This window comes from Electrophorus electricus, chromosome 10, assembly GCF_041902795.1.
Source record: "Electrophorus electricus isolate QZ-2024a chromosome 10, ASM4190279v1, whole genome shotgun sequence".
Lineage (NCBI taxonomy): Eukaryota > Metazoa > Chordata > Actinopteri > Gymnotiformes > Gymnotidae > Electrophorus > Electrophorus electricus.
Genome location: NC_137506.1, coordinates 29,577,368 through 29,605,300, shown reverse-complemented (window position 1 = coordinate 29,605,300; position 27,933 = coordinate 29,577,368). Strand labels below are relative to the sequence as shown.

The 27,933-nt window shown below is 43.4% G+C and overlaps 2 protein-coding genes across 5 annotated transcripts in view; both read right to left on the bottom strand.

The window, feature by feature from the left end:
• ccdc88c (coiled-coil and HOOK domain protein 88C) overlaps positions 1–3,488 on the bottom strand; it is a 40,199-nt gene extending 36,711 nt beyond the window's left edge. For 2 of the 3 annotated variants that reach the window (XM_035532955.2, XM_081721021.1), the window contains exons 1-2: positions 2,864–3,486; positions 1,831–1,931 (exon numbers count right to left, since the gene is read on the bottom strand). In XM_035532955.2, coding sequence (XP_035388848.1) covers positions 1,831–1,931; positions 2,864–2,923 — 161 coding nt within the window. In that variant the 5' untranslated portion in view covers positions 2,924–3,486. Of the gene's footprint in view, positions 1–1,830; positions 1,932–2,863 lie in introns of all 3 variants that reach the window. The other variant, XM_035532956.2, reaches the window with a different exon arrangement.
• Positions 3,489–5,447: 1,959 nt separating this feature from the next.
• sptb (spectrin, beta, erythrocytic) lies at positions 5,448–27,595 on the bottom strand. 2 transcript variants are annotated; one of them, XM_027004858.3, is made up of 37 exons: positions 27,273–27,595; positions 24,148–24,399; positions 20,716–20,867; positions 20,431–20,604; positions 19,338–19,444; positions 19,156–19,236; positions 18,942–19,057; positions 18,670–18,782; positions 18,383–18,570; positions 18,174–18,291; positions 17,824–17,982; positions 17,409–17,711; positions 17,060–17,210; positions 16,040–16,910; positions 15,651–15,788; positions 14,793–15,552; positions 14,495–14,697; positions 13,472–13,562; positions 13,238–13,384; positions 12,824–13,093; positions 12,484–12,708; positions 12,308–12,397; positions 11,888–12,172; positions 11,316–11,446; positions 11,025–11,229; positions 10,602–10,825; positions 10,073–10,223; positions 9,696–9,940; positions 9,457–9,595; positions 9,269–9,353; positions 8,962–9,158; positions 8,806–8,879; positions 8,665–8,728; positions 8,212–8,465; positions 7,840–8,013; positions 7,479–7,521; positions 5,448–7,324 (listed from the first exon to the last, which is right to left on the bottom strand). In XM_027004858.3, exons 2-37 carry the CDS (start codon positions 24,293–24,295, stop codon positions 7,133–7,135), a joined length of 7,068 nt encoding a protein of 2,355 aa, XP_026860659.2. In that variant the 5' UTR covers positions 24,296–24,399; positions 27,273–27,595; the 3' UTR covers positions 5,448–7,132. The 2 variants fall into 2 exon arrangements, with proteins under 2 accessions (XP_026860659.2, XP_026860660.2); XM_027004859.3 differs by lacking the exons at positions 24,148–24,399; positions 27,273–27,595 and adding an exon at positions 22,347–24,112.
• Between the last annotated feature and the right edge of the window lie 338 nt (positions 27,596–27,933).

The window sequence follows — 27,933 nt, the reverse complement described above, 5'->3', positions numbered from 1 at the left end:
TAATTGTACTCATCTTGGAATGCTAAAATCAGAATTTATAAAACTAATGGTCAAGATCTGAAATAAGAAAACTGGATAAAATCATAAACCACACCAAACTAATGCACAAAGACAGATGTCGTAAACAGATGTATTGGACATGAGAACATTACAGAAGTTGTAATGAGGAACACACCAATGATACCCTCACTCAATTCTTGCTCAAAAGACGCACTTAATTATTCATAGAGCGCAAGAGACAGTGTGCAGTGACAGTAACAGTACAGCTCTACAACTGTCCCGGTCCCGCAAACGCAAACACACAGAAATATCTCTGAAAACTAAAAATGAGCCAAATTACTTTAGACCAAAACCTTGCTGAACCTAAACTACATTTCAAATTATTTAAAAACAACAATAGGTTTCAAAAATAAATAATCCGCAATAAATCACAGGGCTTTTTTTTTGTTAATGGTGAGAAAACACTTTATGCAGTATTTGTACAGGCTTGTCAGAGTAATAAAAAGCACAAGAATAGCAGAGACATTGTAGGACTGCTATTGTTTGACATGCCATCTTGAAGATGAGGAGACAGAAGACGTGCACTTTGAGCAGAGCTCAAGCATACGCTAGTCGCACAGCTCACCCCGGAAGGCTGTCTCCTCCTCTCCTCACTCACCACCCCCACCACACACAAAAAGACTTTCTTTGAGTAATGGCTATGGGTAAGCTTGCTCATTAATAAAGAAACAGACCGGGCAGCACGAGAGAAAGTGGGTTAAAGGACACAGCAATGGGGGGTCGTCAGCGTTACTCAGGGGCACTTCAGTTAGCACATCTGGTCAGTATACAAAGCCACACAGACACAGCGAGCAAATGGGAGTCAGAAAAACGAATGCGAGAAAGTGAAAGTCGATTGACTACTACATCAGAATTCAGCCGCATGGCTAAGATCAACCGTATTTAACGGATATATGAAGAAAGTTCCTCAAACAATATCTCTATAAGGAAATGTATATTAGAATCTGACATGGTTAGATGTCCCCATATACAACCAAAGCAAATAGCAATAGCTTGAAACAATGTCTTTTAATGGGTTGATGGCTAGAGGTTCTTATATCTGTCACTATATACGATGCAAGTCAAGGAATTGTGCCTTTACAAAACATTTTTTTTTGAATACTTGCAGTACTGGGTATGGACAATCTGAGCGCAAAAAGGGCCATTTTAGATTTCAAAGATAAGATGGCTGCCAAATAAATTTACAGACAAAATCCCACTGTATACGATTACCTGCCAACCTGTAACTGACCTACAAGGCCACATTAAGAGCATGGGAAAGCCAGGCATCGTCCAAGGCAATGCTATGGCCAACTTACAGGGCACAAGTCATAAAAGGAACCCATCTGAGACAAAATGCACCTGTGTCCCCGGCTATGCATGCATGCATGCATGCTGCCTCTGAGGTTACAGCAGTGGAAACTGAAACTTTAACAGTTCATTTTCAGGTAGGAGCAAAGCGCCAAACCAACGTGTGTGCAGTGTGTGTCTTGTCTGCTGAAGGTCTCTCAGTACCTCTTCTTCTACAGAGGTACCAACCTGCCTCTGTTAGGAGCAGCGGAGCACCAGCCAGAGTGAAGATGCAGTGAACAAACAGTCGGCTTCAGGGCCCATTACGAGCTAAAGCCGCGAGTGTGATGAAGCATGTACTGGTGGCGTCTGTGCACAGCCTCATAGCAGCAGAGGATAGGATGTGGTTTCAAAAAGAAAAAATTACAGGACAGCTGCAAAAGAACACCGCCTGCCCCACTAAATATGTGCAAAATACACGCTCATCTTGGAACCACTTACATGTGAGTCATGATCTTATGGAGGAAAACCCCATCTACCAGCTCCATGAACATAGAAAGCTTGTCGTCCGAGTTAGAGGCCAGCGGCCCTAAAGTCTTCACCTGCAAAAAATAAATAAATTTTTTTTTTTAAAGAAACAGTAAGGTGTGTCAGTTTAGTTACAGTAGCTCTAAAACATAACATCTAGCTCTATAGCCTATATTTATCAAAACATCTAATCCATGTTTTCAAAATCATATATAATTTGTGTGTGTGCGCGCGTGTGCTCTTACAAACCGGCAGAGAACCACGTTCAAATTTGGTCCTGTGCCCTTGATATAAGCGTAGTGAGGATCCTAGATAGTGAATTATTACACTGAAACACAAAGGCTTGGGAGAGCTAGCGGTAGGGTGGCCAGCCAAACAGGACGCGGGGTCGGGGCAAAGGGGTCATGGGAAGATCCGCAGGTTTCGCCAGCCCATCTTGACCAGTTCCACTGCCAGGCAAGGCACTACCACCGCAGCTCAGGGACTGGCCATTAGGCACTGGTAGATACATGGTTTACATATAATGCAGTAACTTTGTTTCTACTCTTAGTGTTTATGGGGGTTAAGAAACATGACAATTTTAGGTGGGGAAAATTGTCTATAATTAAATAATTAAGCGAAATAATTTGAAACTTAAAAGGTTCGCTTAATTTCACGTAAATGTTTATAATCGCACAGGCTAAACGTTAAGGTAAAATCCGGCTTAATCAGTTACTTTATAATAGCTACTTAGGCTTTAAATAAACCCAAACACGACATTTATTAAAAGATCGAGAACTCCAACATCCAAACACAAAAATATAGCACATATATCTGTGTCAAAAACAGAAACAAATATAGTGGCGATATGACTCCTAAACCACGTTTAACTGCAAAACACACTGCTCGAATCTGCTTAGTGTTACATCATCTAAAACATTTTTTAAAGAGATCGGGGTGAGAAACAGCTCAGCAGGTGCCATAGCTTCATATTCCACCTCATTTTAGAGAATCCGCTTTGACTTACCCAAACCACCAGCGGGGACTCCATGAAGTTCGACATGAGTTCAGACACTGTAATATCCATTTCGAGGAGGAGATTTTGACCAAGCAATTCCAAAGGCGAGTTTCAAACTTAGGTTAGTGTCCAAAGTTCCCGTCCAAGCATTCCCAGGTGTTATACCCTCCACACTGCTGCCCAACGCTGAACAATGCGCTGGCCACCCGGAATCAAGCCAACGGTTAAAATAAGAAACATAGTTATACTTTACGCTTAAGATATCTTTTCTTCAAACCGTGTACATCGCGCATGAAAATACGGTACTTTCCGCGCACTTCAACGCGGGGCGGTTTGATGTTTGATAAACTTTTACGACATCATTTCCTACTGAAGAAAGATCGATGAGTCGTCCCGGACAAAGTAAACTAGAGGCTTACAGCCCACCCTTGCCAAACATACAGAGTCCTAGTTTATCCAGGCGAACTTGAGCGTGTTGCAAGCTAAAGTGTGAATCTAAGAACTAAAGATACAAAAACCTATGACCTGCAGTAAAGAAAGACTTGTATTCTGTGAGAGCGCAAACGATTAAAGTTCATCTCCACTCCGAACGCTTGACCTGCGTTATTTCGTTGCTGAGCATTCAACCTGTGCACTGCATGAATGGTACGGCAGAATGACACCCCAAACAGCCAATCAGAGCTCTGTCAACGCCTATCGGGGGGGGGGGGGGGGACGGACGACGACAACCAATGACGTAACTAGCAGCTCAAATTGTATCGATGACCCCTGAACCTCCCAACGTTTCAGCACGATAACCTTCCAAGCGCAATAGCACCCTCCGCTGTTGAATCTCTAACGTAATACACGCCAGCGATGAACGTCTTAATTACCTGTTTACTTAAATGTTTGCACAAGAAAAACAACAACAACAAAAAATCACAGGGTACCAGAATACATGTACATAAAAAACTGGGCAAATGTTATGAAAATGGGAAATATGATTATTATAAGTCAGCAGCCTTATTTTGTTAATCATCGGAAGTCCTGGAATAAGACGTGGAATCTTTTTTTTTTACAGTTGAGGGAGTTTTGTTTGGGATCTAAGTACCTTGCATCTTGAACTTGATGTCCTTCATTCAGTGTGAGTTTGTTTTTTCATTATTTGTTTGTTTTATATTTTATAATTTATTAGTGATTAGTGATCATTTGTATTTTCACTAATCCAAGTGATGTTAACTGTTTAGGAGCTGATTTCCAGCATGGTACATGTCTCATTCCCATCTCTGATATAAATCCTACTGAGAATCTACTGAGAATAATTGTAATGAACTGGTGACATCGGGACAAAATTTGTATTTTATTTGGGCGTATTCCAAAAATTATAGGCAAAGGGGTAAAAAGATCTGAGAAAATTAATACAGGTCAATCCCTGACTATAATGTTTTTTTAAAAAAGCATCAGAATCCAGAGTCACGGATAGACCTCCAGACAAAGAGAAATGCGAGCACCCACACCCTCAGCTGTGGCAGAGAAAATTTTAAAGGGCAAACAGAGGAGTGTAAATGAGCCTGTTATTTAACAAGGTCCACACATTTGAAAATAAGTAAGGAAAGATATCAGTGCAGTCAACACCAGGGAGGACCAATCAGGAGAGAGAAACTCTGGACTTCCCCTTGTCGTCAGCAGGGGGAGATCTTCAGCAGCGCATATGCTACATTCATACGATACATTTACAATCAAATCCGACTTAAACAGATCGGATTAGTGGAAAAAAATGTACCAATGTCGTTTCACTGGAGAGACGTGCTCACATTACAGACAGATCACTCGCAATTATGAATATGAACCGGAAAATCCGATCTGAGCAAAAAATTAGAATGGAACAGTGAGGGTGGTAATCTGAATATAGCCATAGGATTCACCTTCACTCAGTAATTCCTCTCTGCAGGCTACAGACTGGTGGGAGTCCATACACAGAATACAAGTGGGTGTGTCTGAATCCATACACAGAATAAAAGTGGGCATGTATTTGATACATTGCATGGAAACGTAGGCAGAGCTTCAAGTCCTGCTCATGGAATGCATGGGTTTGAGTTCATAAATAGAACTAGGTCTGTCTTTTACTTTTCATAAACAGTTAGTATTAGGATTAGTTTAGGACCAGACCTTATTTGGTCTGAAAAGCACACCCATCCTATATGTAGTCTGTAGACACACCATTCGCATTTTAACGAAGAAAGGAAGTAATTCTGGTGAAGTGGCACTGGAATGCCATTCATGCCATATTTAGTATATATGCTCCTTGTGTGCTCATCAGAACAATATTAACCTCGTTAGAAAGAAAACACATATTTAGGGAGGCTTTAAGTGTGAAAAAGAAAATGTAAGACCACAAAGGTGACCGATACACATACCTAAAACTGCAGTATATTGTAAAAATGATATAGCATCTCCTTACAGTTGGGAAAATACATAAATCAACCAAAAACTACCAAACAGATATTAAATAAAATATTCACTAAAGTATTAGTGAGGATACTCCACAGAAAGAGAGCATGTGATAGCCACTGCTTAAAGGAACTTTATCTCTGAAGACCATACAAATGGAAAATTCAACTGCAAACAAAGAGTTTATTGGTCTTACAAGTTCATCCCTATGGCTTTCCTTCATCTTATTGTACATGGTTTGTGCTCTGAATATGCAAATATTAAAGGAGAGAAGAAAACGTAAAAAGGTAACTCGACTCTCAAGTGAATGACACACAGATCGCATAACGTATGTCCTGGTATGCTACTGTTTTTAACAGACCATTTAAAAAAGATGCTACCCCCATTATAAACCCATTCTAGATATCCTAGCATGGTGGCACCACCTAAAAGAATGGAATACTTGGGCAACATGAGGTATATTAAGCCAAGGTGGTATAGAGGGAGTGTCTAGGAAGTCGAGTATACACAAACAGGCAGTGACTGAAACACAGGTGTAAGAAGGAACATTCCAGAAGATCGGATTCGATCAAGTATTAATGACACGATTACATAACATTATATACTTTTCCCTTAAATGTTATGCACCAAATACATGTAATGTACATTTATGATATATTTTTTGAGAACTGCAGCCTAAACAAAATCATAAATTCTTATTTTGTGCTTATATATAATACTCTAATCATACTCATAACAATGTCTTTTTCGCCTGCCTTGATATCACTGCCTCTTGTGTTACAACCCTACTGCCATTGTAACATTCTTTGCGTTACACATTGTGAAAGTGAACATTTGGTTTGGGCAAACTGTTTCAGGAGTCTCCTGTGATTGCTTTGAATGGTGCTGACCAAATATTATATCTGCATATATATTGAGACTTTAATATGATGAAGATGAAAAGAAGACACATGATGCATGCTTTTGCTGCTCTAAAATTGGGGCTGTCTTTGTCCATATGGATCAGAGACCATTAGAGCTCATTCGATATGAGAAGGTAAAACACATATGTAATCACATAGCACCATATGAAATAAGCACATTCATTCATGCATTAGACAAACATGTTGAGGCATATTAGGGGTTCCGAAAAGTACTTCATACACTTTTCTACACATTGTCTATCTTTTCTCTAGCCTACTATCATCTTTGTCAATTCCAAAAATTGAATCCCATATCCATTATTATGGGGACAAAAAACATTGCTATACTTGAACAATAAAAAAGCCCTCTGACAACTGTGCTTGGAACACGTGCTAATTTCATACTGTAGTGTACAGTGTATAGACTAAACCTCATGATTAAACCTCTATATGGCTAAACAGCACTTACAGAAACTCTGTAATATCTGATTAATTCTACAAATTCTACAAGTTCCAAAAAAAGAGCACAGTATCACATTTTGCAACCATTATTTGGAAGAGTAATGCAAACTGACAAAACACTTATTATATGAATAAAATAAACTACATAATATAAAGAAAGCATGCATTTAAGAAAATCAAGTAATGAAAAAAGATACAAACAATCTTTGGTTGACTGTAATAATAGTGGTCTTGTATTTTTATTGGCATAAAATATGAATCTGTCAGGATTTAGGAAAACCTAAGGTAAAAAAACTAACGCAAAATGTGGACCTTAGCCACAGTTCACTGACTTACATACAGGCAGGGATGCCATTTTCAATCATACAAACTAATATAATGTAAAAAAAGTAGCATGGTGTTAAAAAGCTCTTAATTTCTTCCCTTGCACAATTTGTCCTTTTTTGCCTGTTCTCTATGAGGTCCTGGACTACTGGGGCTCCCTTCACTTCTTTTTGGTAAACAAACTGAACCTCTTCTCCTTGTCCTTTTTGGCAGAAGGGACTTCTGGGGTGGTATGGGAGGACGAAGGTTGTGGCAAGCTCCAAGCCTGAGCCTCCAAGGGACCCGGATCTGGCTCCTCTGTGGCTGACTGTGCTGCCTTCTCTATGGCTCGAGTCCAGATCTGCAGCTCCTCCTGGTGAAGGAAACATCACACGGGCCATTAAAACACATAAACTCATAAACTCATAAAACATCATGAACTCATCTGAACTTTCATCAAGACCACATTTAAGCAACTGAAGAATGAGCGTTAAAAGTAAAATATGCTCTCTTAACATGAAACTGACCTCATCTTTACACTGGAATAGGTATTCACTGCCATCTCCAAGCCTGAAATATACAAAAGACAACAGATGGTCATTTTATTTTTTTATATAAAGCTGGAAACAATTCACTCTAAATTTCATATTGACTAGAAAATCCAAACATGAATAGGCTTCAAAGGAACATTCACAAGAAAGAGGCTGGATGACATTTGAAGTCAGAATAAATGCTGGTAATACTAGTGACTGATGGATCAGTTCACCTGTAGAAGCTCAGTGCGAAAATACAAAAGCAGGAATAATAGGCAAGTGTGCTGATCATGTGATAATGATACTAGCATTACCTACACGAGTTTTGTATCAACAATAAATTTTGCATTCTTACCGTAGTTTAAACACCTGTTTCTTCTTTTTGTAACTGGTCAGCACCTCACATGTAGCATTGCTAAGTGACAATGGGTTTTCACCATGGTATGTGACACCATGGGCAAAGTTCTTGCCATCTTTGTAGGCACCGAGCTGCCCAGGTTTTAACACGCAGTAGATGTTATTCCAGGACCTGAGACAAGCGATAAGGTAACAAAATCTGTTATACTAAGTTGCAAGGTAATAATGCCACACTATCTTTGTTTTGAAAATGTAGTTAATTATTAAACTAGCTATAAGTATAAAATAGAATAGACTGCACAAGTGTTTAGCAAAACTGACATCATGATACAGGATGCAAAGATCACCAGCTACCATCGGCATCCATTACCTGTTGGATGCCTTTTTATTAGGCCCTTCCAGCTCATGTTTACGGGCCAGGGTCCCCTCCATCAGTGTGGCCTGAGTCTGCGGAGCCGCAGTGGGGAGAGTGGCCTGCTCCGTCTCCTCGGTGATGTAAGTGGATGAGGAGGCAGCTGGCTCCATGTAGCTACTCTCCTGAATGTCTGAAAGCACGAGCACAGTCGAATCCCCCACGGTGTCTTCCACCTGGCCTGAGCTGGGCTCCACGTCTGCCAGGTCAGCCTGAACACAAACACAGACGCACAGGTAGGGCAAGACCTGAGAAAGAACTGTTCAACCTCGAGGCAAATTAAAGTATGCGTAAGAGCAAATTTAGAAGAAAAGAAGAATATAACAAATAAAATAATAATAAATAAAAGACATAAAGCAAAAAATGTAAATGGAATGGCAGCAAGATAAAGTATTGTTACAGCGTACTAACCAGGGACTGTTCCTCTATTGTGTATAGATGTGAGGACTCCTCAATAAAACCTGTGTCTTCTTTCCTATGGGCCAGTGGTAAGGGGTTAGTAGGTGGAACTCTGAGCATGTTGGACATGAACAGTCTTGTATTTCCTGTTACCTGCTCTCCTTTTCCTCCTCCTGTCTGTACTGCTGCATTTCCTTCTGCTTCTTTTGGAGCTCAAGTAGCTCAAGCTGAGGCAAAAAAAACAAAACAAATGACTTTGTGCGTGAACTCTCTACTACACACACATCCATGCAACACTGGCAGCCTTACTGTAGTGAGCCGCTCCAGTGCGCAGAAACGGTCCTCCCAGGTGGCAGAGGACTTCTCAAAAGCCTCGTGCCTCTTGATCAGCTTCTCTGCCTCGTCCACGGTCTCTCCCAGGTCCCTGTCGGCCACGTACGGCTCCTGCGCTATCAGCCAAGCCTCTGCCACAGAGGCGTCCCGGGCGAACTGGCACACCTCCAACACTAGAGGGAGACATTGCAGTAACAAGTGGAACTTATCTGTGCCTCAATAATAAAGAGTATACGAGGATGCATGTAAATACCGCCCCCCCCAACATAAAAATATCACATACACAGTCTAAGCCAGTCCCATCTGTCATTCCACTTAAGCATCATTTCCTTCCTCTTTACTATCAGCTGCATCATCCTCTCTTTGATCTGTAGGAGACAGTGAGGGTCAATTGCAAATAATGCATGCACAGACACACATGACAATAAACTACAGACAGTTCAAACTAAGCACTGCTCCTTTTCTGCTCACCTCCTCCGAGTCTTTGTGCTTCCGTGCCACAAGGGTCTGACCTAGCTCCACACAACCATTCAGCTTTGGCACTCGGGTCTCAATCTCCGCATGGATATCTTGGTGGTACTTCTTTAGTAGCTCCACTGATGACACATCTCTAGGGTTGAAAACAGAACATGACCAGTTGGAGACATTTCAGTCTCATGGCACTTTGTAATGAACTCTTTTATCCTTCTCCTATCAAACGCCCCGCTCACCTGGGTTTCTCCTGGGTCTCGATTTGCTGGATGATACTTTCCATCCAGGCCATTAGGTCCCTAACCATGGTGAAGAAGCGGAACTTGCCGGCTGTCTCTTCTAGCTGCTTCCGCCTGCCTTCGCAGGCGGCCAGTAGGCCCTTCCAGGCGTCTACCACTGCTTTCTCTGTTTCCTTGATGTTGCCAGCCTGGGCACCGGCGTACTGAGCATGCAGACGTGCTGCTGTCTGCTGGAACTGGTGCACCTTCAGAGAAACAAAATGCAGAAAGAGAAACGTCTCATCAAAATCTTCCCATTTTTAATTTTTTTTATGTCAAAGTTTGTTCAGGCTTTCTGGGGCAAAAGGAAAAGAGGAGTAGAGAGCTTCCTTCTCTACCTGTTTGCCCAGAGAGCTGATGTCCCTCTCAAAGGCTGCATGCATGCGATGAAAAGACTCTGCCTTGCTGAAATCCTCCCCAAGATCTTCAGGAAGCTCATTCTGTTTCTCTTGTATCTGAACCACCAACTCTTTCCCATCACAAAAGTACCTGAGCAGGGGGACAGATTATAACTCTTCTCCCTACACTACATACAGTGTATTTATTTGGAAGAATACTTTACTTGTTGCACTTTCCTTATTTTTTACATCTGGCTGCAAGACAAATTTGAAGCGGTAGGACACCAGGGCAGTGGTAGCTCAGCAGTTAAGGTACTTGTAATCGGAAGGTTGCTGGTTCAAGCCCCACCACTGCCAAGTTGCCAATGCTGGGCCCCTTAACCCTCAATTGGTCAAGTTATACTCAGTCATAATTATAAGTTTCTTTGGATAAAACCGTCAGCTAAATACCGTAAATGACTTCTTACTACAGTATTTCTTATGTTTGGTAAGGCTGACTGTAATGACTCTGAACTTTCCTGCAACTCACTTGAGAATGTCGTAGGATGCAGCAAGAAGTTGGGTACGGGTGTCGATGAGCTCTAGCAAATCGGCCCAGCTTTCGTTCACCCCATCCTTCCACTCAGCCATAGTAGCTGCTTCACTGTGACCGGCCTCGATAAGCTCGTCAATGATCCGATTCACCGCGTCCACTCGCTCCTGGCCCACGGTCCCTGTATCCCTTGCAAATTCCCTGAACTTGTCCCGCAGTATCTGAGGACCATTTAAACATGTGAAGCAATCGTGAGAACAATAAATGACAAGCAACTCATTTTTGTCCTGTGACATTTTCACCCATAAAACAATTCTGAAGAAATTGTGTGATTGAACTGTTGCCATTGTTTAAAGCTATCGATGCACTGCGTGTCTCGGACCACTACGTTTGTGAGTGTGTGCGCACGTTCGGCAGTACCGTGACATGGTCCAGATCCTGGCCCATCTCCTGCGAGGAAGCCACCACATCACGCTCAGCGATCCACTGCTCCAGATCCTCCACCTCCCGACTTAGCAGGAAGTGGTGGTATGTGTGGTCTAGCGTCTTCTCTCTGTCCTCTGCTAGCTCCTTCAGGCCTGCATACACCTTATCCACCTGACCCTGCCTCCGGATGACAGCCTCCCTGCAAAGAACGACAACGTAAACCTCATAGTTAGGGATCTCCTTCTATGGGAAATGTAAGGTCAAATCACTGTTAACTCGGCATACCCTTCTGGGTGTTCCTCAGCTAGCATCCTTTGAGCACGGTGGGCCAACTCGTGGACCGTGTGTGTATAGTTATCTACAGCCTGCTTCAGGATCCAGTGCCGCTTCAGCAGAATCATGGCACTCTGCTCATCCTACAAGCGAGAGTGAAGATGAAAACAAACAGCATGACCTTTGACCCTTCTCATTCCAAACATTTCCACTTTACATTTATGGCGTTTAGCGGACGCTCTTATCCAGACTGACTTACAAAAGTGCTTGGTCATTTACTAATAGAATGTATCCTAGCCAGTATAGTAGGTTAGAGTTTAAGATACCATTGAACTAGAATACAACCACCAGTGGCTTTTATTTCACACTCTTGTAACGCGTAGCTACCTCTAAATTAGTTTCAAGGTAGTTACTGAAATATTCACAACAGTTGGTTAATAATACACCTTTAGTTTAATGAATAAATAACCGAGTTTGTAATAACAAAGCACATGGTTTTAAATGACTTTGATACATACGATCTTTCAAAGTACTCCTTGCTGTCTTCCAGCTTTCACATTCCACTTTTTCAGCAACAGTCTCACCTTTGCTTTCTCGTCAGCAATCATGTAGAGCTCCTGCTCGCCGATCCAGGCTTCAGCCTCGTCTGCATCGCTGTAGTACTGCTGGGCATCGCTGGAGCCGTTCAGCCGTGCCCACCGCTTTGCCATCTCATCCTGCAGACGTGCCCACACCTCCTCCAGCTTTTTCATTTCCTCAGACATGTGCTCTGCCTCGGGACTTCCCGCGGCAGCTGCCATCATATGCCTGCCTCGCTCCAGAACTTCATCAACACGCGGCTGGTGGCCCTCAATCTCCTTCTGGAGAGACTGCATTGGCACAAGATAGGGGGGAATAATAATCAAAAGTAAAACAACGGTAAGCCTGGGGCATGTGGTCTAAAATCAAAATAGAGCTAAAGCTGAATCTTGCAATCATGGCTCAAAGTAAATAAAGTAACCCACATGATTCTTCTTCAGCAGAAGCTGTACTGTTTGAAGGTTGTTTCCATGCTCCAGCGACATGGCCATGGGTAGCCTCTCCTCAACCCAGAGCTAAAATACAGTAACAAACAAACAGGTCAGGTGCAAGGTCCTGCAAATGAGCAGACGTCCAAGACTCTGCTTTGTGTCTTACTCACTATTTCATCTGCCAAGTCTCTGTAGAACTGATAGATGGATTTAGCTGCCTCCAGTTTTCCTTTGCGTTGGGCCAGAGGTGTGAGAAGCTGCTGAAAATCCTTTTGAAGTTTCTGATGCTCGACTTCCAGCTCAGGCCGGTCTTCTTTTAGGGATCCATGTACCTGTATGGTCTCCTGCAGTTCGTCCAACTCCCATCCCCTGTCTCGTACTTGATTCTCAGTCATCTGCATGGGTCATATGTCAAGATGACAAATTGAAAAGTCATATCAAGATAAACAGTGCAGACCACATAAATATGGTCAAAGGATATTGATTTTCAAAAAGAACAACAATATATACCTGGTGATTCTTGAGAAGGATATTGGCACTAGTGAGATCTTTAACCTCCTCATCCACATCACCATGGAGCTGCTGCCGAAGATTAGCCAGCCATTTCTTCAAGTCAGCCAGGCTCTGGTCAAATAGCTCCGAACGGTTAGCATCAAAGAGCAGGCGTGCCTTCTCCTGTGTAGTCTGCTGGAGCTTGTCCCAGAGCTCATGAAGTTTAGCCAGATGTTCTGTTACAATGGGCTCAAACTCTGGCTTTGATGTCATCAATTCTTCACCCTCCTAAATTTTGAGATTAGTTTCAGAGTTTACGTTCTGGATTTCACATTCTTGTTCTTTCAGTAGTTAAATAGGAATAGCAGAGATTTGTAGCATCAATGAACATGAATGGAAAGCATTTTAGCTTGGGCCCAAACAGTCATGTACCTGGTCAATTTTGTCGAGCCAGTTTTTGTTGGAAGCCAATTCAGCCATAAAGGCCTGATGTTTCTGCCATTTGCTGTGGAGGTTACGAGCTTCATCATAGGAGGTGTCCTGAGCGGTCAGCATCTTCTCATTTATCCAAAGAGTAAGCTAAGAAATGGTGCAAAGTGATTGGACACCATCGAGGCATGACAGAAGGCTAAATTCACATTCAGTTCTGACAAAGCTTTTACTTACATCCTGAGTGTTCTGTAGAAAGTGCTGTAGCTCTCTGTTGTCTCTGAGTTTATCAGAGACTTCCTTTGCTTTGTCTCGATTCTTTTTATACCTGTAGAAACACACACATTAATTAGTGTTTGTCTAGAGCATAGAAACAAATGTATTTTTTGTCTCTTTTTTTTTGTTCCTGAGTAAATATGTGTAAGCACGGTCGTTGTATATTCCCAACTCACAGTACGGAGATTTCACTTTTAACAGCACTCTGCCCCTTATCCCAGAGCACTCTTACTATAAGATCAATACCTATCAAAACAGGCGCCCATCTCGCACTACAGCAGACAGTCTGCACTTATGGGAAAAATATAGACATCCTCTTCATGGCTTAATGCTCTCGTGTCAGTGCTGACGCAGCACCCGTCAACAAAAACTGCACACTCTTAGTGATATCACTAAAACTTGCTTTGGGAGAAAAAAAAGCAAAACATAAACATAATGTTCAAAGGACTACTGCACTACAGAAATCATTTTCAAATCCAGTCCAGTGTGTTTTTCCTATAAAAGTACACTTGATTCAGTAATTTAATGCTGATAAGGTATATTAGGGCAGGGAAAACCACAGTAATGATACTGATGAGCACTACTCTTCTAAATGAGTCAAATAACGCTTTCTGCAGCAACCTCCATACAGCTGAGTTCGCACAATATAAAAAAAAAGGGTGTTCTCACTCTGACTTGAGGGCCTCTTACACTGCACTTTCCTTCAGTTTATCCTTATCTGTCACATTTGATTCAGCTCATGAATGGCTTGATAATTACCTGATGAGTTGAATCCAGCATAATACAGGAAAAAAAATTTGTGAAGCATAGGATCTCCAGAACTAGGAATAACAACCACTGGCATAATGTACATTAAAGTTATATGATAACAGCAAGTAAAACTAGGACACAGTATTATGTAAGAAAATTCTGGGTGGCCTTCACTGAATGTAAAAACAGATAAGTGGGTAAATTTACAGTGAAAAATCATTTTATTGTGCATACCTGTCTTCGATGATGTTCATCTTGTCTTTCACCTTTACTGAATAAAGGTTTCCACTGTCCACCAGCCTTTGACCTCCTTCAAGTGTGGTCATTATCTTGTCCTCATTAGCGTCCATGGTGGTGACAAAATCCTCATGCTTTTTCAAGGCCTTATCCGCTCCATCCAGAGTGTCAGGCAGGTCCAGATGGGCCAGAGTGTACTCCTAGTAAAGGTAAATATAAATGTAAGTGTGAATAAGTGTTGAATTAGGTCACTCTTAGATTCTTTGTGTGAAGGACAGAACTGTAAAGTATTCACCTGATTGTTTAAGATTGTTTCAGCTTGCTTTGCATCTCTTGAGAACTGTTGGAAGCCCAGGCCTTGGTCCAGAAAGTGCTTACGGCTGTCCCAGATTTTGTGCAGCTCATCCCAGCCCTTGTCTAGACCCTTTAGCCTCTGCTCCAGCTGTTGGTACGTTGGATCATCCTCCTGATCCCGAATGACCCCTGCGCCAGTATCTCTGATACGATGGTAGTCTTCCTCATGGCCATCCATGTCTCCTTTCACTGCATCATGGAGGCTTAGGAGCTCCTCCACCTCCTGGAGACTTGTAGGCATCTCCTCAGATGCAATGGCTTTCTGCGTCTTGTAAAGCCAGGCCTGAAAGTCATCCATATCCTGCAGGAAGGTTTGTAGTTTACTGACTTCTCCGAGAGAGTCTTCTCGGTCCTTTAGCGTTTGCTTCAAAGTGTCCCATGCTTTGTCTAGCTCGGCCTGTCGGGCCAGGATGTCAGGGGCATTCTCTGGATGATCTTTCACAAGCTTCTGGGCCTCACCATGCAGGAAATCCAGCTTGTCCTGAATAGCAGCTAGGTCTCTCTCTATGCCAAATAGTTTCCTCTGGATGGTCATGACTGCAGCCAAATCATTCCCAAGATCCTGTGTTGATTCAATGACTCGTGTCTTGTCCTTTATCCATGCCCCTGTCTCATCACATTCAAGCCCATAGTTGTGCAGACTGAGTGCTGAATCCACCTTTTGCTTCTTATCTTCCACCATAGCCTTAAATGCCTCCCACCTGTGAGGAGAAAGAAGAGATAAGTAAATTACTTGGGGGGGGGGGGCTAAATTGAGAAAGCATGGCTTGAAAATCTATTCTTAGTAAATGTCTCTCACCTCTTATTGAGATGAATCTGACAGTCCTTCACTTCTTTTGATTGTGGGTGTTTGCTGTCCTCTAACTGCTTGGCTGCTTTGTTGACATTGTCTACCCGTGTCTGCATGTTGCCCATATCTTGAGCAAGAATGCTTAACCTGACAACACAGTATAAATTTAAAGATAATTAAAGAATGAGCATCATTAAAGAATGGTTAAGTTTTTGCCATACTTTTACCATACAAACTGCAATAACTACCAAGTGCTTGTTAGAATTTGTATTGTAAAAACATGACTGTCAGTAATGCCTTTATATACTTAAATGAGGAAATACTGAATGTCATTCCACCATGACATACTTGTCACATTCAAACGCTAGGCTCGTGTCTTAATAATCCAGAACTTTTACCTATTCTGAACCACCTCCAGATCCTCCAATTTCTCTGGGGCCTCCAGTCCTACCAGCCATGTTTCCTTCTGACTCATCCAGAGCTCACATGCATCCGTCTCACTAAAAATTATGTACAACGCCATGGTGTCAACCAGTTTCTGCTGCCGAAGGTCTGAGAGAGACAGCAGCTCCATGTACATATCCTTGATGTCATTCAGACGCCTTTGGATGTCTGGTGTGTTCTTTAGCTCTTCGGGCAGTGAATTGGCCTGTTTGGTGAGATTATCAATGGTGGCCCCATTCTTAGCGGCCTCATCTCTCAGAACACGATGTCTCTTAAGCATCCTCTGTGTGGTGTACTCGTCATGCCCAATGTCGTCACTGCTCATCTGCCGCACCGCATCCAGCAGCCAGGCCTTGAGGTCATCAGCGTCACCTTGAAACTGGAAGAAGCGCTGCATGTCCTGGAGGTTCTGTTTGCGGAAAGCAACCAGTTCCTCTAGCTGTTGCCACTGACTCTGGACACTTTCCATGCGCTGTTGCACTTTTGGGGCACCAAAATGCTTGGCTATAACCATCTTCTCACCCTCATCCATCACCTGCTTCAGGTGCTCACGCCGGGCACCCAACTCATCTTCGAAGGCACTGTGTTTGCTCTGCAGCACCAACACACTGGTCAGGTCTTTGCCATAGTCAAGGGAGGAGAATATGTGCTCCTTTTCCCGGACCCAGCTCTCTAACTGTGCCATCTCCCAGAAGAAGTTCCAGAGACGACGGGACTGCTCCAAGCGGGCCTTGCGCTGTGCTGCAAGTGCACACAGCTCTTGGTAGCAAAGGTCCAAATGCTGTACCCTGTCTTGAATCACTTGGGGGTCACAAGGTTTGTAGCCTGATTAGGAAGGCAGAGGGCACAAATTAGTCAAAAGCTTGGTTTAGCTGTGTTGTGTCTGCCACATCAATCTAAATTACAAATACAACCATTTTGACACTAACAATAGGTCAAAAGTAAAAAAAAATGTAAAGGTCTGTTTTACTCACTGTCTCCATTTGCAAACTTCAGTGCAGCTGCATTTGCAGTGTTCACTCTCTCTGCCTGCACAGTGATGTCGGCCTCCACCAAAGCATGCTTCTGCAGAAGATCCTCTACTTCTAGCAAGTGCTTTCCAAACTCGTGGGACTGCAGACGAGCCTAACCAAATGCATCAGTTACAAGTCATAAGGAGCATACTGAAACACAATGAATGGAAAATGCTGAAGCAAAGTTACTCCTTTGTATTTGCTGACAAGAACTTTCTGACATGAAAATGGTGCAGACATGTTTGTAGAAATATGTGAAGAATCAAGTCATTTCATAATACACATTGAGCACCCATCACGCTGTATCTACCTTCATCTCATCCATCCAGTTAATGATGTAAAGCATCTCCTGAAAGATCCTCTGCAAGGTCAGGTTTTTCTCCAGACGGCTCCTTCGGCCGCTGAGAAGCACCTGGAGGTAATCCCACAGTCTCAAAATGTTGTCCTTTCTTGCGTCAATGCGTTTAGCATCGTGGTACCTCTCTGCCTCCAGCTCTTTAGACAAGGCAACCAGAGCTTGTACACGCTCTTCATATGCTGCTATGTCTGTTTCTATGGCATCATGTTTCTTCTTCGCTGCCTCCACTGCTGGTAGATCATACCCAAAATTGTCCTACAAAGTGACAGTACAAGTAAGTGGCACATTGTAAGGTTGCAACACATGGATGTAGCACTGGTAGGACGATCTTCTTCTGTATGCAGTGTGTGTGCAGTGCATAACTTACCTGTGCTACCAGTCTCTGGTTCTCCTGGAGCCAGGTCTCTCTCATGGCAGCCTTCCTGTCGAAACGGCGGGCCGTCTGCTCAAGCTTTTCCTGCCTGATGAGCTCATCTCTCAGTACGCGTTCTTTGTCATGCTCAGCCCGCTCCAACCGCTCCCATGCCTGGCCCAGGGGACATGTACTCCATAACAACCAGTATAACAGTTTGACTCGTGTTACACCATAGGTAATATAAAATTACAGTAAGTCCGAAAACCCAAATATCCATGCGTAGAACCGGATTGGGTGACTTAGTTCTATGAGAAACCTCACTTCCCTCATGGGTATTTGTTAGTGTTGGAACAGTGTCTCACCCTGTTGATGTCTGCCAGCAGTGCTCCCTCTTTCGGAGTATAAACCTTTTGATTGTTGGCTCTCATTCTGCTCTGGATGGTGAAGAGAAGCACCTCCAGGTTGCCCTTCTCCTGAAATCTTTGCGGATATTGAGATGTAAAGTAGATAATTAGAGGCTTTAGCCTAGGTCAGCTTAAGAGAACTGCAATTGGTATGTTTGTGGGCTTACTTTGGAGGCTTCTCCACAGTGCGATAAGAGTTAAAGGCTTGCAGTTGTTGCTGGACTCCATTGAGAGAGTTGGCAAGTTTGTGATTGTTCAGGATGATGATGGTCTGTTCAATCCATGTCAGCAAGTCGGAAGAAAGTGTCTCATACTTATTAATCATCTTGTCTGTCTCAATGGCATGGTCTAGCGCCTGGCAAATGACAAGCACACTTAGTATAATTTTGACACGAATGCATCACTCGCCCTCACAGACAAGCAGACAAACATAAACACAACCGTTCATTCTCACCTTCCCAACTCGCTTGCCTTCAACTGCCAGAGCTTTCATCTTAGAGAAATAGTGGTAGAATGCAACTACATATGTGATGATGGACTTTTCATCTGGATTCTCAGTATACACATCTGCAAATGACAATACACACAGAGGTTACCTCTTTCAAATGGAAAAGCTGTAAAAAAAAAAAAAAAAAAGTAAAATTTTAAAGCATAATTTGCATTGGGTAGATTTTAATATCCAAAAGCCCTGCCATACCTAATATTGCCCAAAAACAAAAAACTTGCCTTCTGGGTCTAGGAGCTTGGTGACTCCAAGCTGCCGCTCAGCTACATTGAAAGCTTGCTGGAGATTGTGGGTTGGGTTGGATCTCTGCAGGCTGCCATAGTCTACTAGATCTGGCCTAATGACATAAAGAAGCACACAAATTAGGGAAATATAAGTTGAGTATTTTATGGAGAAAACTAATTTCTGAAATGAGAAAATATGTTTTCCCAGTACCTGTGCTTGTGTATAAGCGCATTGAAAGCCAAGCCGTCTTTCCAGCTTGTGGTGAAGTTGGTGATGTTTACATTTGGATACCTGAAAATATAAAATAATACAAAATGAATGACGCACCAAAGCCATACTGGCCCTCATCATTTTGCCATATTGATAGCACTGGTGAATCTGATGAAATTTACCCAGCAGTCTTCATTTGGCACCAAAGCAGCAGGGCATCTTTGGCAGAGCGTGTCTCCTGTTTACCAGTCAGGTCAGCTTGTCCTGTTTCTACCACAATGTCTTGAATCTGTGGGTCACAATTAAAGAGAAATTAGAAACATCAAGCACTAAACTGTTCAAGTCTTTTATACTTTTGCTGTTATTATTGTTTTACTTTTTTGACATATGCACATGCGTATACTATAGAAGCATTCTGCAAACTTCATTTCACACTGTTATTTAATGACATTTAAATGCACATTGATTTAAAGCAAGAATGACTTATGAAGGTTAACAATTAAACTACTGCCCTCTTAATCAAGAACGTTATTTTTCCATGCAACTTCTTGTTAATTAGAAGACCTGAATGAGTCTAGGAAATGTTTAAGCCCTGAGAGATGTGAAGGTATTGGAAGCCAAATATAGATATTTGTACACCGCTGAAGCATCCTAACTGAGTCAACAGCACCCTCTCCTTATCTCTGCTTTACTTTACTTTAGGAGAGATTATATTATACATCAGACCCTATTGTTTGAACTCTCTGAGCTAAAAATACACAGGCTGTCAAATACAATGATTAGAAAAGGAATACAAGCCACGCTGAACATTAGATACACAAAAGAAAAGGCTTGTACTGTGGGTCTACTGCAAGATCAGATAAGAACGTGTTGGTTCTGGACAAACTGCGTTAAGTAGTGGAACAGCCATTTAGATAGAATGAAGACTGCACAGTCCATCTCTCTCTGATACTACGTAACTCCAAAAAATCCTCTACTCACTCCAAAAATTAGAAAGAATGGGGAAAAAATATTTAAAAATGAAACATAATTCATTATAATAACAATGCCTAAAGTATATCCTCACATATGCAAGATAAAAAATATTTAAGCACTATATGCTCATATCTACCCTGCAATTTTGACACTAGTAACAATTCTAACTGCATTCAGCTACATTGTGCAATGGTAGCTGTAAAATAGACCACGTCAGTAAGGGATTAGGATCTTATTTACTTGCACTGAGTGGGCTACAGTTGAATCTCAGCTCTGAGGTGTGTGCAGTAATCAGCCAACCTGGAAGCGAAGGATGATGGTCCAGATGAGGCCCAAGATCAGGCGATGGTTGCCATCTACGATATCATGCGATCCCATGTTCTCCAAGTGCACCCTCTGCTCCTTTAAGAACTGAAGGGCTTTGTCTACATTCTCCAGACAGTGGATCCTCATTCGGCCCTTAGTGGGTTTTGGCTGGGGAGGGCAAAAAGACGCTTCACAACAGCTCCAGCTAAGTGGGCATTTGTGAAACATTACCTTGAGGTCATTATCGACTTCGGCTTGGTTGTAGCAGCAGACACTCACCAGTCTCTCCCCAGACAGGACCTCCAGAAGTTTGATGAGCATCCTTCCATCCCGCAAGTCCAGATAGAGGTCCGAGATGCGGCAGTTGACTCTAGCCAGGATGGAGTTCACCCATTTTGTGAAGGTCTTCTTTTGTACTGCTTCTCGCTCATCTTGTGGGCAAAGTGAGAGAAAACGGTCAATCTAGCCTAGTATGAACTAAATATGCTTATTTCTTGTTCATAAGTTAATTTTTGAAAATAAACTTGACCTTTGTAACAGTGTATTTCATGGCTAAATTACTACCTTTTAAATAAGAAAACAGTTACATGTTTTTTGTTTTCAAATTGATTCGCATATTCTTAGTTCTTTCTGGACCCCAGTGTTTTTACACATTTATTCCTGTTCCTCCTAAACAAGATGCGAGAACACCACATCCTTAATGATGTATGTTATAAATGATTCAAGCCCTCATGGCACCAGAAAACAGCATGGCCATACTTCATGAATGAAGACTCAGGCTTTGTTTGATTGCACAGGGAAGGGGCTCAAAGTAGCTATTAACCCCTGTAAGTCATTAACTAGTGACTTGATTTAAGCTCTCCAGCTGTTAAATGTCCCCCAGGGAAGAGAGGCAAACTTATTCTGAATGGGCAAAGTGCTACCGGCCGATATCAGCTGTGTGTGGTCTGGAAGCAATGCTCCAGATGTGGTCCAGCAGGGTGGAAGCGCTTTCAAAATAAAAGCTATTGTATTTTTGTCCTCCCACAGCTCCTGCTGAGTGCCTCTCTCTGGCAGATCTCAGCAGGTTGAGCGGCGGAAGGGTGCAGTGTAAACTCTGCCCTCTCTCGCGCAGGTGGGATCTGCTCAACCCTCTTCAGCTCCATGTGTCTCAGGTTGGTCTCAAATCACTCGAGCTCTATAGCGACAGGGCAGTCAATTATTCATACTGATGGACTTTTCTTGTGCAGAGCAACCCTGTCCCCCCCCCCCGCCCCGCCCTGCTCCGCCCCCTGCTTCACCCCGCCCCCCGAATCAGCGAATGGGACGGCTCTATTCAGTGTGCTTAAAGGAGCCGACAGCTAAAGGCTAATGGAGAGAAACAGAAGTGTGGTTGGGAGGCTGGAGGTCACGGAAAGAGATCCATCGCACGACAAACGAGCAGAGGAGAGAGACGGAGGGAATAGAGATCATTATAACAGGATGGCACACTGAAACCCCATCCAGCTGTTTTACAGCAGCCTTGAAACCTAAAAATACAAAAGACGGTTTATTTCACCAAGACTGTTCATTGTCCTGCTAAAGGGAAGAGGGAAAAGAAGTGGTGCAGACAACAGTGAGAGAGAGGAGAGCAACAGTGTAAAGAATTCCAGTGACAATTACAGAAATATGAACAAAAACAATGCAAAATAAAGCAAAAAATGGAAGGGTTTGGATCGTAGATTTGCACCAATAAATATTTAGTAGCGATCAATTGCAACATGTGAAATGAATGAAATCGACAGTGATTTGAAAACAGATCAGCATGGGGCAGAGAAGTTGTCCCCACAGCAGCAGAACAGCAAACTGTAAGTCTCCCTCCTTCTCCCACAAAACCCAGGAAACAGAGAGAAGGTCCACCAGGGCAGGGAGGGTCCAGAGATGAGCTGTACCTTGGAGCTGCCTGAACCTCCCATCGAAGGCGGAGTTGAAGCAGATGTTGGAGGTGCTGTAGCTGAGCCAGCGTGTGCGCTTGATACTCTGGGAGGAAGACGAAGAGGACGACGAAGGAGGTGCTAGCGGCAGCGAGGTTCGGCTCGGCCGCTGGGCGCAGGAGGACGAGGAGGACGAGGAGGAGGAGGCGAAGGAGGAGAGGCTTGTGGAGGCCACAGGCGGCGCCATACCTGTCCGGACACCATTCCTCTCAGGCAGGCGCTCACGCTCAGGCTTGGCGTGCCCGTCAGCCTTTGTCACCCGCTTGCTCTCGGGCCGCTGGGACCGGTGTGCAGGCGGCGTGCTCCTGCTCCGGCTGGCAGGGGTGCTGAGCCGCACGGGGACCTCCTTGGCGGCTGAGTATGCCCGTGCGGTGAGCTCCCGGGGGGCCGTACTGGTGCGGATGACACCAGCCTCCCTGCTGCTCCTCACGTTGCATTTCAGCTCCCGCAGCCGGCTCTGGCCAACGGGCATGGCACGATACAGACACGGGCTACTCATCCTTGGCCCACCAGCGGCAGGCACGCCGCCACAACAAACTCGGAAAGGCTCGGAGTGAGCCGCGGTCCTCCTCCTCTCAGAGTCCTCTCTCCTACTTTACTTTCATCTCTCTCGCTTGTCTCTCGTCTCTCTCTCTCTCTCTCCCTCTCCCTCCCTCCTTCCCTCCCTCCCCCTCCCGCTCCGGAGTGACGCAGCTCTGGCTCTCGCAGGCAGAGCAAGGAGCGAAGTGGATAACCACCGCCCAATTTGTGCATACGATATCTCCCTGCTCACTTCCTCCTCGCCACACACAGCTACGATTTCATCAACGGGAAATGTATAGTTATATACCTCACAAGACCTCACAAGTTGGAGTGTTTTGGAAACATAATATCTGTCGCCATGTGTGATGAAAAAAGTGTAAGCATTTGCTTGGCCATACGAATGTGTACCTAATTCTAAATAGGAATGCAACCATTCATACTTAATGTGAAATACACTTTCTTATCCCACACCAGAATATTTTTTCTAAAAGGATGTAAAAGGAGCCTCTCCTTGATCTCACTGCATTTGCAGTTTCCCCTCACTCACTCTCTATCTTATTAGGCAGGAAACTCTTAATTGCGTTACAGAAAGCTCACTGCACACATGGGACGCATCATACCAGGTCATACAGCATGTTCTGGTCCTAAACAGAATGCAAGAGTGTGGCCTGCCCTTCCTAAAGACTTCCTGTTATGTGTAATTTCAGTGATCTTCAAATCATTATCCCCTGAAATGATTTGTGCAAATAATGTGTGGATTGCTGACATTGCAATCAAATCCTCCCAAAGTACTATATCCAGGTGTAGTGTTTATCTCCAAGATTTGGAGATGACCCAGTCAGTATAGGTGGGTTTATGGAACACCTATGTGTCTGTGTCCTGGCTCCCAGCTATTTTAAGAGCCCTGTATAAGAAAAGTCAGTTCATAGGTGTGGCAGCAGTGACAGGCTCTCGTTTCCCACAGCGCTGAGCCTGAGGCACAGACAGACAGGTCAGCTGTCCAGATCTGTCACACAGAGGCACGCTGGATATGTGGCAAACACTGAGCCAGTTGAGGGGGCGCAGTTGCCTGGGTTCGTGCACTAGGGTGCTTTTTGGGTGGTCACCTCAAGGACCCAGAGCTGGAGTAACAAGCCTCAAACAGCAAACTGTCAAATGCATTTCACCACTGCTCTGACAGAAAATGGCACATAGGACCAAGGTCCTTCGCGTGAAAGGTCAATCGACCAGAACTCACCGGCGAGAGCTTTGATGCGCGAGCGCTCGAAGAGGCGCGCCGTGCTGTGGTCGTTGTCGAGCTCCTCTTCGGCCAGCTCGAAGCGTGTGTTAATGCGGCTGTACTGTTGCGTGATCTCAGCGTTGTCAAAGTCAGTAGTCGTGGTCATGGCTGTGAGAAGCAAAAACGGGGATAGCAATGCCAGGAGACCTGGAAGCCGGGAGAGGTTGAGGCCAGGAGGCTAGGAGAGGTGGATTAGGACAGGGGGATGATCTGAAAAGAGAAATGAGACAGAGATTCCATTACTACTTTTATGTAGAAACAGAAATAGGTATCTAGGTGACATGACAACCTTGTGAGATGGTTGTTGCGCACCTATAGCTTACTCTGAGGTCACATTTTCCCTTGAATAGAACATAACAGCATAGGAATGTCTTCCAAACCTTCTGTTTATAGTTGAAATTTAAAAAAAGCATAACATACTCTCACAGATGACTTTTTCCTGAAGTTTATAGTCCATGAAGACATCATAATACATCATATGCTGTTATTGAAAACACAAATCTCTGATCTTTTGACAAGGGCTTATTTGTAAGTAGAAATTTCTAATTTAAGATTCTTTGTTGCCAATGTGTGCAATATGTTTGAAACCATAAAGAAATGGAATAAGCTAAGAGAGTTCTCAAAGTTCTAGAAACAAACAAAGCCCAACACAAAACTGCACTGGCCTCCAGCAATGCCAGCTTAGGACCTTACTGGTCACATTTGCACAGACCACCACGCATGTTGTGTGCCATGACTGGCTCAAGAGTGTGCGCATGTGTGGAATGATGGATGAAGGTTAGCCACTAAGATAGCTCTATCTTCATGAGACATGCCATGCTTGTCTAGCCTTATCACCTCACATAGGGGCTGGGCAACCCCTCTGAGGGAAATAACATGAAACTCCTACAAACGTCATCATTACAAACTGCATGTTTTCAAGCTCATTTATTCATGTCTGCCCATTTTTGTGATGCAGCCGTGCTCAGGCTCCATCCAGGTGAGCTGTGATTCATAGAAGGCTATAAACATTTCGGCTGTGCTGTACTGAGCAGGAAATAGGTTTGTACGAATTCCACTGCACCCTCCAATTCTTCCCTTCGACACTATTTCAGCCCAAGCCACAAAAGCTGTGGAACTACCACCACTAGACTTGCTAAGATGGCTTGGTTCCAAACATCAACAAGTCCATATATTGCCCTCTTAAGTAGTGAGCCAGAACTTAAAAGGTTTTTAGATACCTACCAGCAGATATTTGTGTGATCATCCAAGTTTAAATTTCCCAATAACAATGCAATTGTAGTTCTGTCTCTACATAGTGAAATCATCATACTGATTTGCAAAGAATTTCCTCATCTATGACACAAGTATGTACTGAGAAGTATATAAGTAGCCAAGGACAAAAGAAACATAGTGTGCATTCAGTGAAAAGGGCCTGGTGAAGGCATGGCAGCAGTTGTTCTCTCTCTCTCTCTCTCTCTCTCTCTCTCTCTCTCTCTCTCTCTCTCTCTCTCTCTCTCTCTCTCTCGTATCAGGAGGTTGCAAGGGGGACTTTATCAGAGAATTAGGCTCCCTCCCTCAGCAGGAATTCTCTTATCACAGCTGGCAGAGCCTATGTTCCGCTCCCTTGAGCCTGCTCTCTGCTCCCCTCCATACGTTCAAACTCAGGCATGGTGCACGCGATCCAGCTCCTTCTGCCTATTTGGTCGGAGCCCATGGAAAGTTTTCAGCATACGAATGTCAGTGTAGAATATAGAACTGCTCATTTGAGCAAACAGTGGTTCATCCTCCAAACTGGCATTATTCACTTCATATTTTACACAAATATGCTATGCATGTGTATATATGTGGTAAATATGTGTACAATAACTCAAGCTGCAGTTGTACCCAATCTAGGAAGCATGAACATCATGTGCCATGACACAAAGCCTATAAAAAGGGCACTTTGGTATCCACAGCCTTGTTTTTTTCCCAAAGAATTACCAAGCAGTGTTACTGACAATAAGATAGCAAGTAGAATATTAATGCTAGAAGGCAGTTTAAAAAGCCAAAAACAGAAACTACTGAGAACATAGCAAATGAAACCAGACTACTCCCAGTGGGTAAATAGTTAGGCCTACTGTACATATCATATATTTTAGTGGGTGCGGTTCTGCTATTTAGAAACCCAATGTTATTGCAGTACTAACACCAGGTCTGGCAATTGTAACTTGTCCTGAAGGGGGATTAAACAGTGCACACACACACCGTTCCAAGAGAAGCTGCAAGTCAGTAGACCAGAAATGGAAGGATGATCAATGCACAACTATTCCTGGAGAATATAGACTGTGATTCCGTGTGGATTGAGCCATGTCCCGGTGCAGAGAAGTCCCGGGCAGCTTCCCTTATAAGGCGAGGATTAAGTCACTCAACTAATTTCAAGTGTTGTTATTTCAAGTGACAGCATACAGCTGGTTTACTTTTACTGATATTGTGAAGCCACATTGTTTATTTAATGGAGGAAAAGAGAGGGAGCAACCGAGGGAGTAGAGGATAGAAAAGGGGGGCTGGTATCCAAATACTAGGAAGAGAACTTCACAACCAATGGGCATTAGCCTGGACACTGAGAGATCAAAAGATAATATGGTGATAGGAGCACATGAAATGTATTGATCAACAGGCTTATCCTTTAACATGGGTATGGAGGTTATGAACAGTATTGTAGTCTTCTTACAAGGCAAAAACAATATCTGATTTCTGCCCACTTTGGAATGCCCTTCATTATAACGCACCAAAAGAAGCTTTGTTTCAAACTATAAACAAGCTTTCTAGCAGGACAGTTAAAGTCACCAGAGTACTGAAGTCAACAGGTTATTACACCGTTCCGTAGGTGCAGGTAGAGAATGTGAAGGTATCTTTGCCGAGTGTGCAGAAACAGATTAATTATTTATTTAAAAAACTAATTATATAGACAAGTCTGCAAAAACAGAATGCCACAATACTTAATATTAATAACCTCCGTGTCAACTAGAATGCATAATTTCATAAATAATAAATATTAGGTTTACTCATTGTTGCCTTCAAAAATTTAGGCTTCGGGCAATTCAGAAGTTCGAAAGACTTACCGATTTTTTATTTATTTATTTTTTAAGAAAACTTTAAAATAAGTCTTTTCCTTCTTCGATGGTCTTTTTTTTTAAAAATCCGTTATTTGAAAGCCGATCATCATCATTATTATCATCCCATGAGAGGCAATGCCGTCCGGGTCACGATCGTGGCACACGGTGGGAGAGATCCTGACGAGGGGGTCTGGGACGCGACCTGCACCACAGAGAGGTCGCCGCGCATAACGGTCGTACTCGCCAGCCGGCGCTCGACCCACCCAAAGCGTTAAAAATAAAGCGGAGCGCTGACTCGCTGCGCAGAGGACGCACATTCCTGTCAAGCCAGTGACTTTAAATGGCAGATACATTTACGTACGTACCCCCACCCACAGGGGCACCACGCATGTACACTGCCCGCCTATCTCCACTAAAATGTCACCTCTGAACAAGTCACCTCTGAACAAGTCACTCTTCGTTGCAACTCAACAGCACGAAGCTGTGCTACACTAAATATAAGGAGGTTCCGAGCGCTGTGCAATTAATGGGAGTGAAACTTTGCATCTTGTGCATCAATTAAAAATAGATATATTTTAAGTACAATTAAATCTCATTGAGAGTTTGAAGCGTTTGTTTACATTAACTCCAACTTTTCGGATGCTCTGACAACTTTTCTCCCATCCTG

Bases quoted from the DNA above. Each gene is read 5' to 3' on its own strand.
- sptb (XM_027004859.3), bottom strand. From the start codon at position 22,887: ATGAGTAGCCCGTGTCTGTATCGTGCCATGCCCGTTGGCCAGAGCCGG. The intron at 17,211-17,408 runs GTAGATACAGCG...GCATTTGGTTAG, and splicing joins ACTGGATGGATGAGATGAAG to GCTCGTCTGCAGTCCCACGA. The intron at 9,941-10,072 runs GTAGAGAAGGAA...GTTTCTCTGAAG, and splicing joins TCAGCTCTCTGGGCAAACAG to GTGCACCAGTTCCAGCAGAC.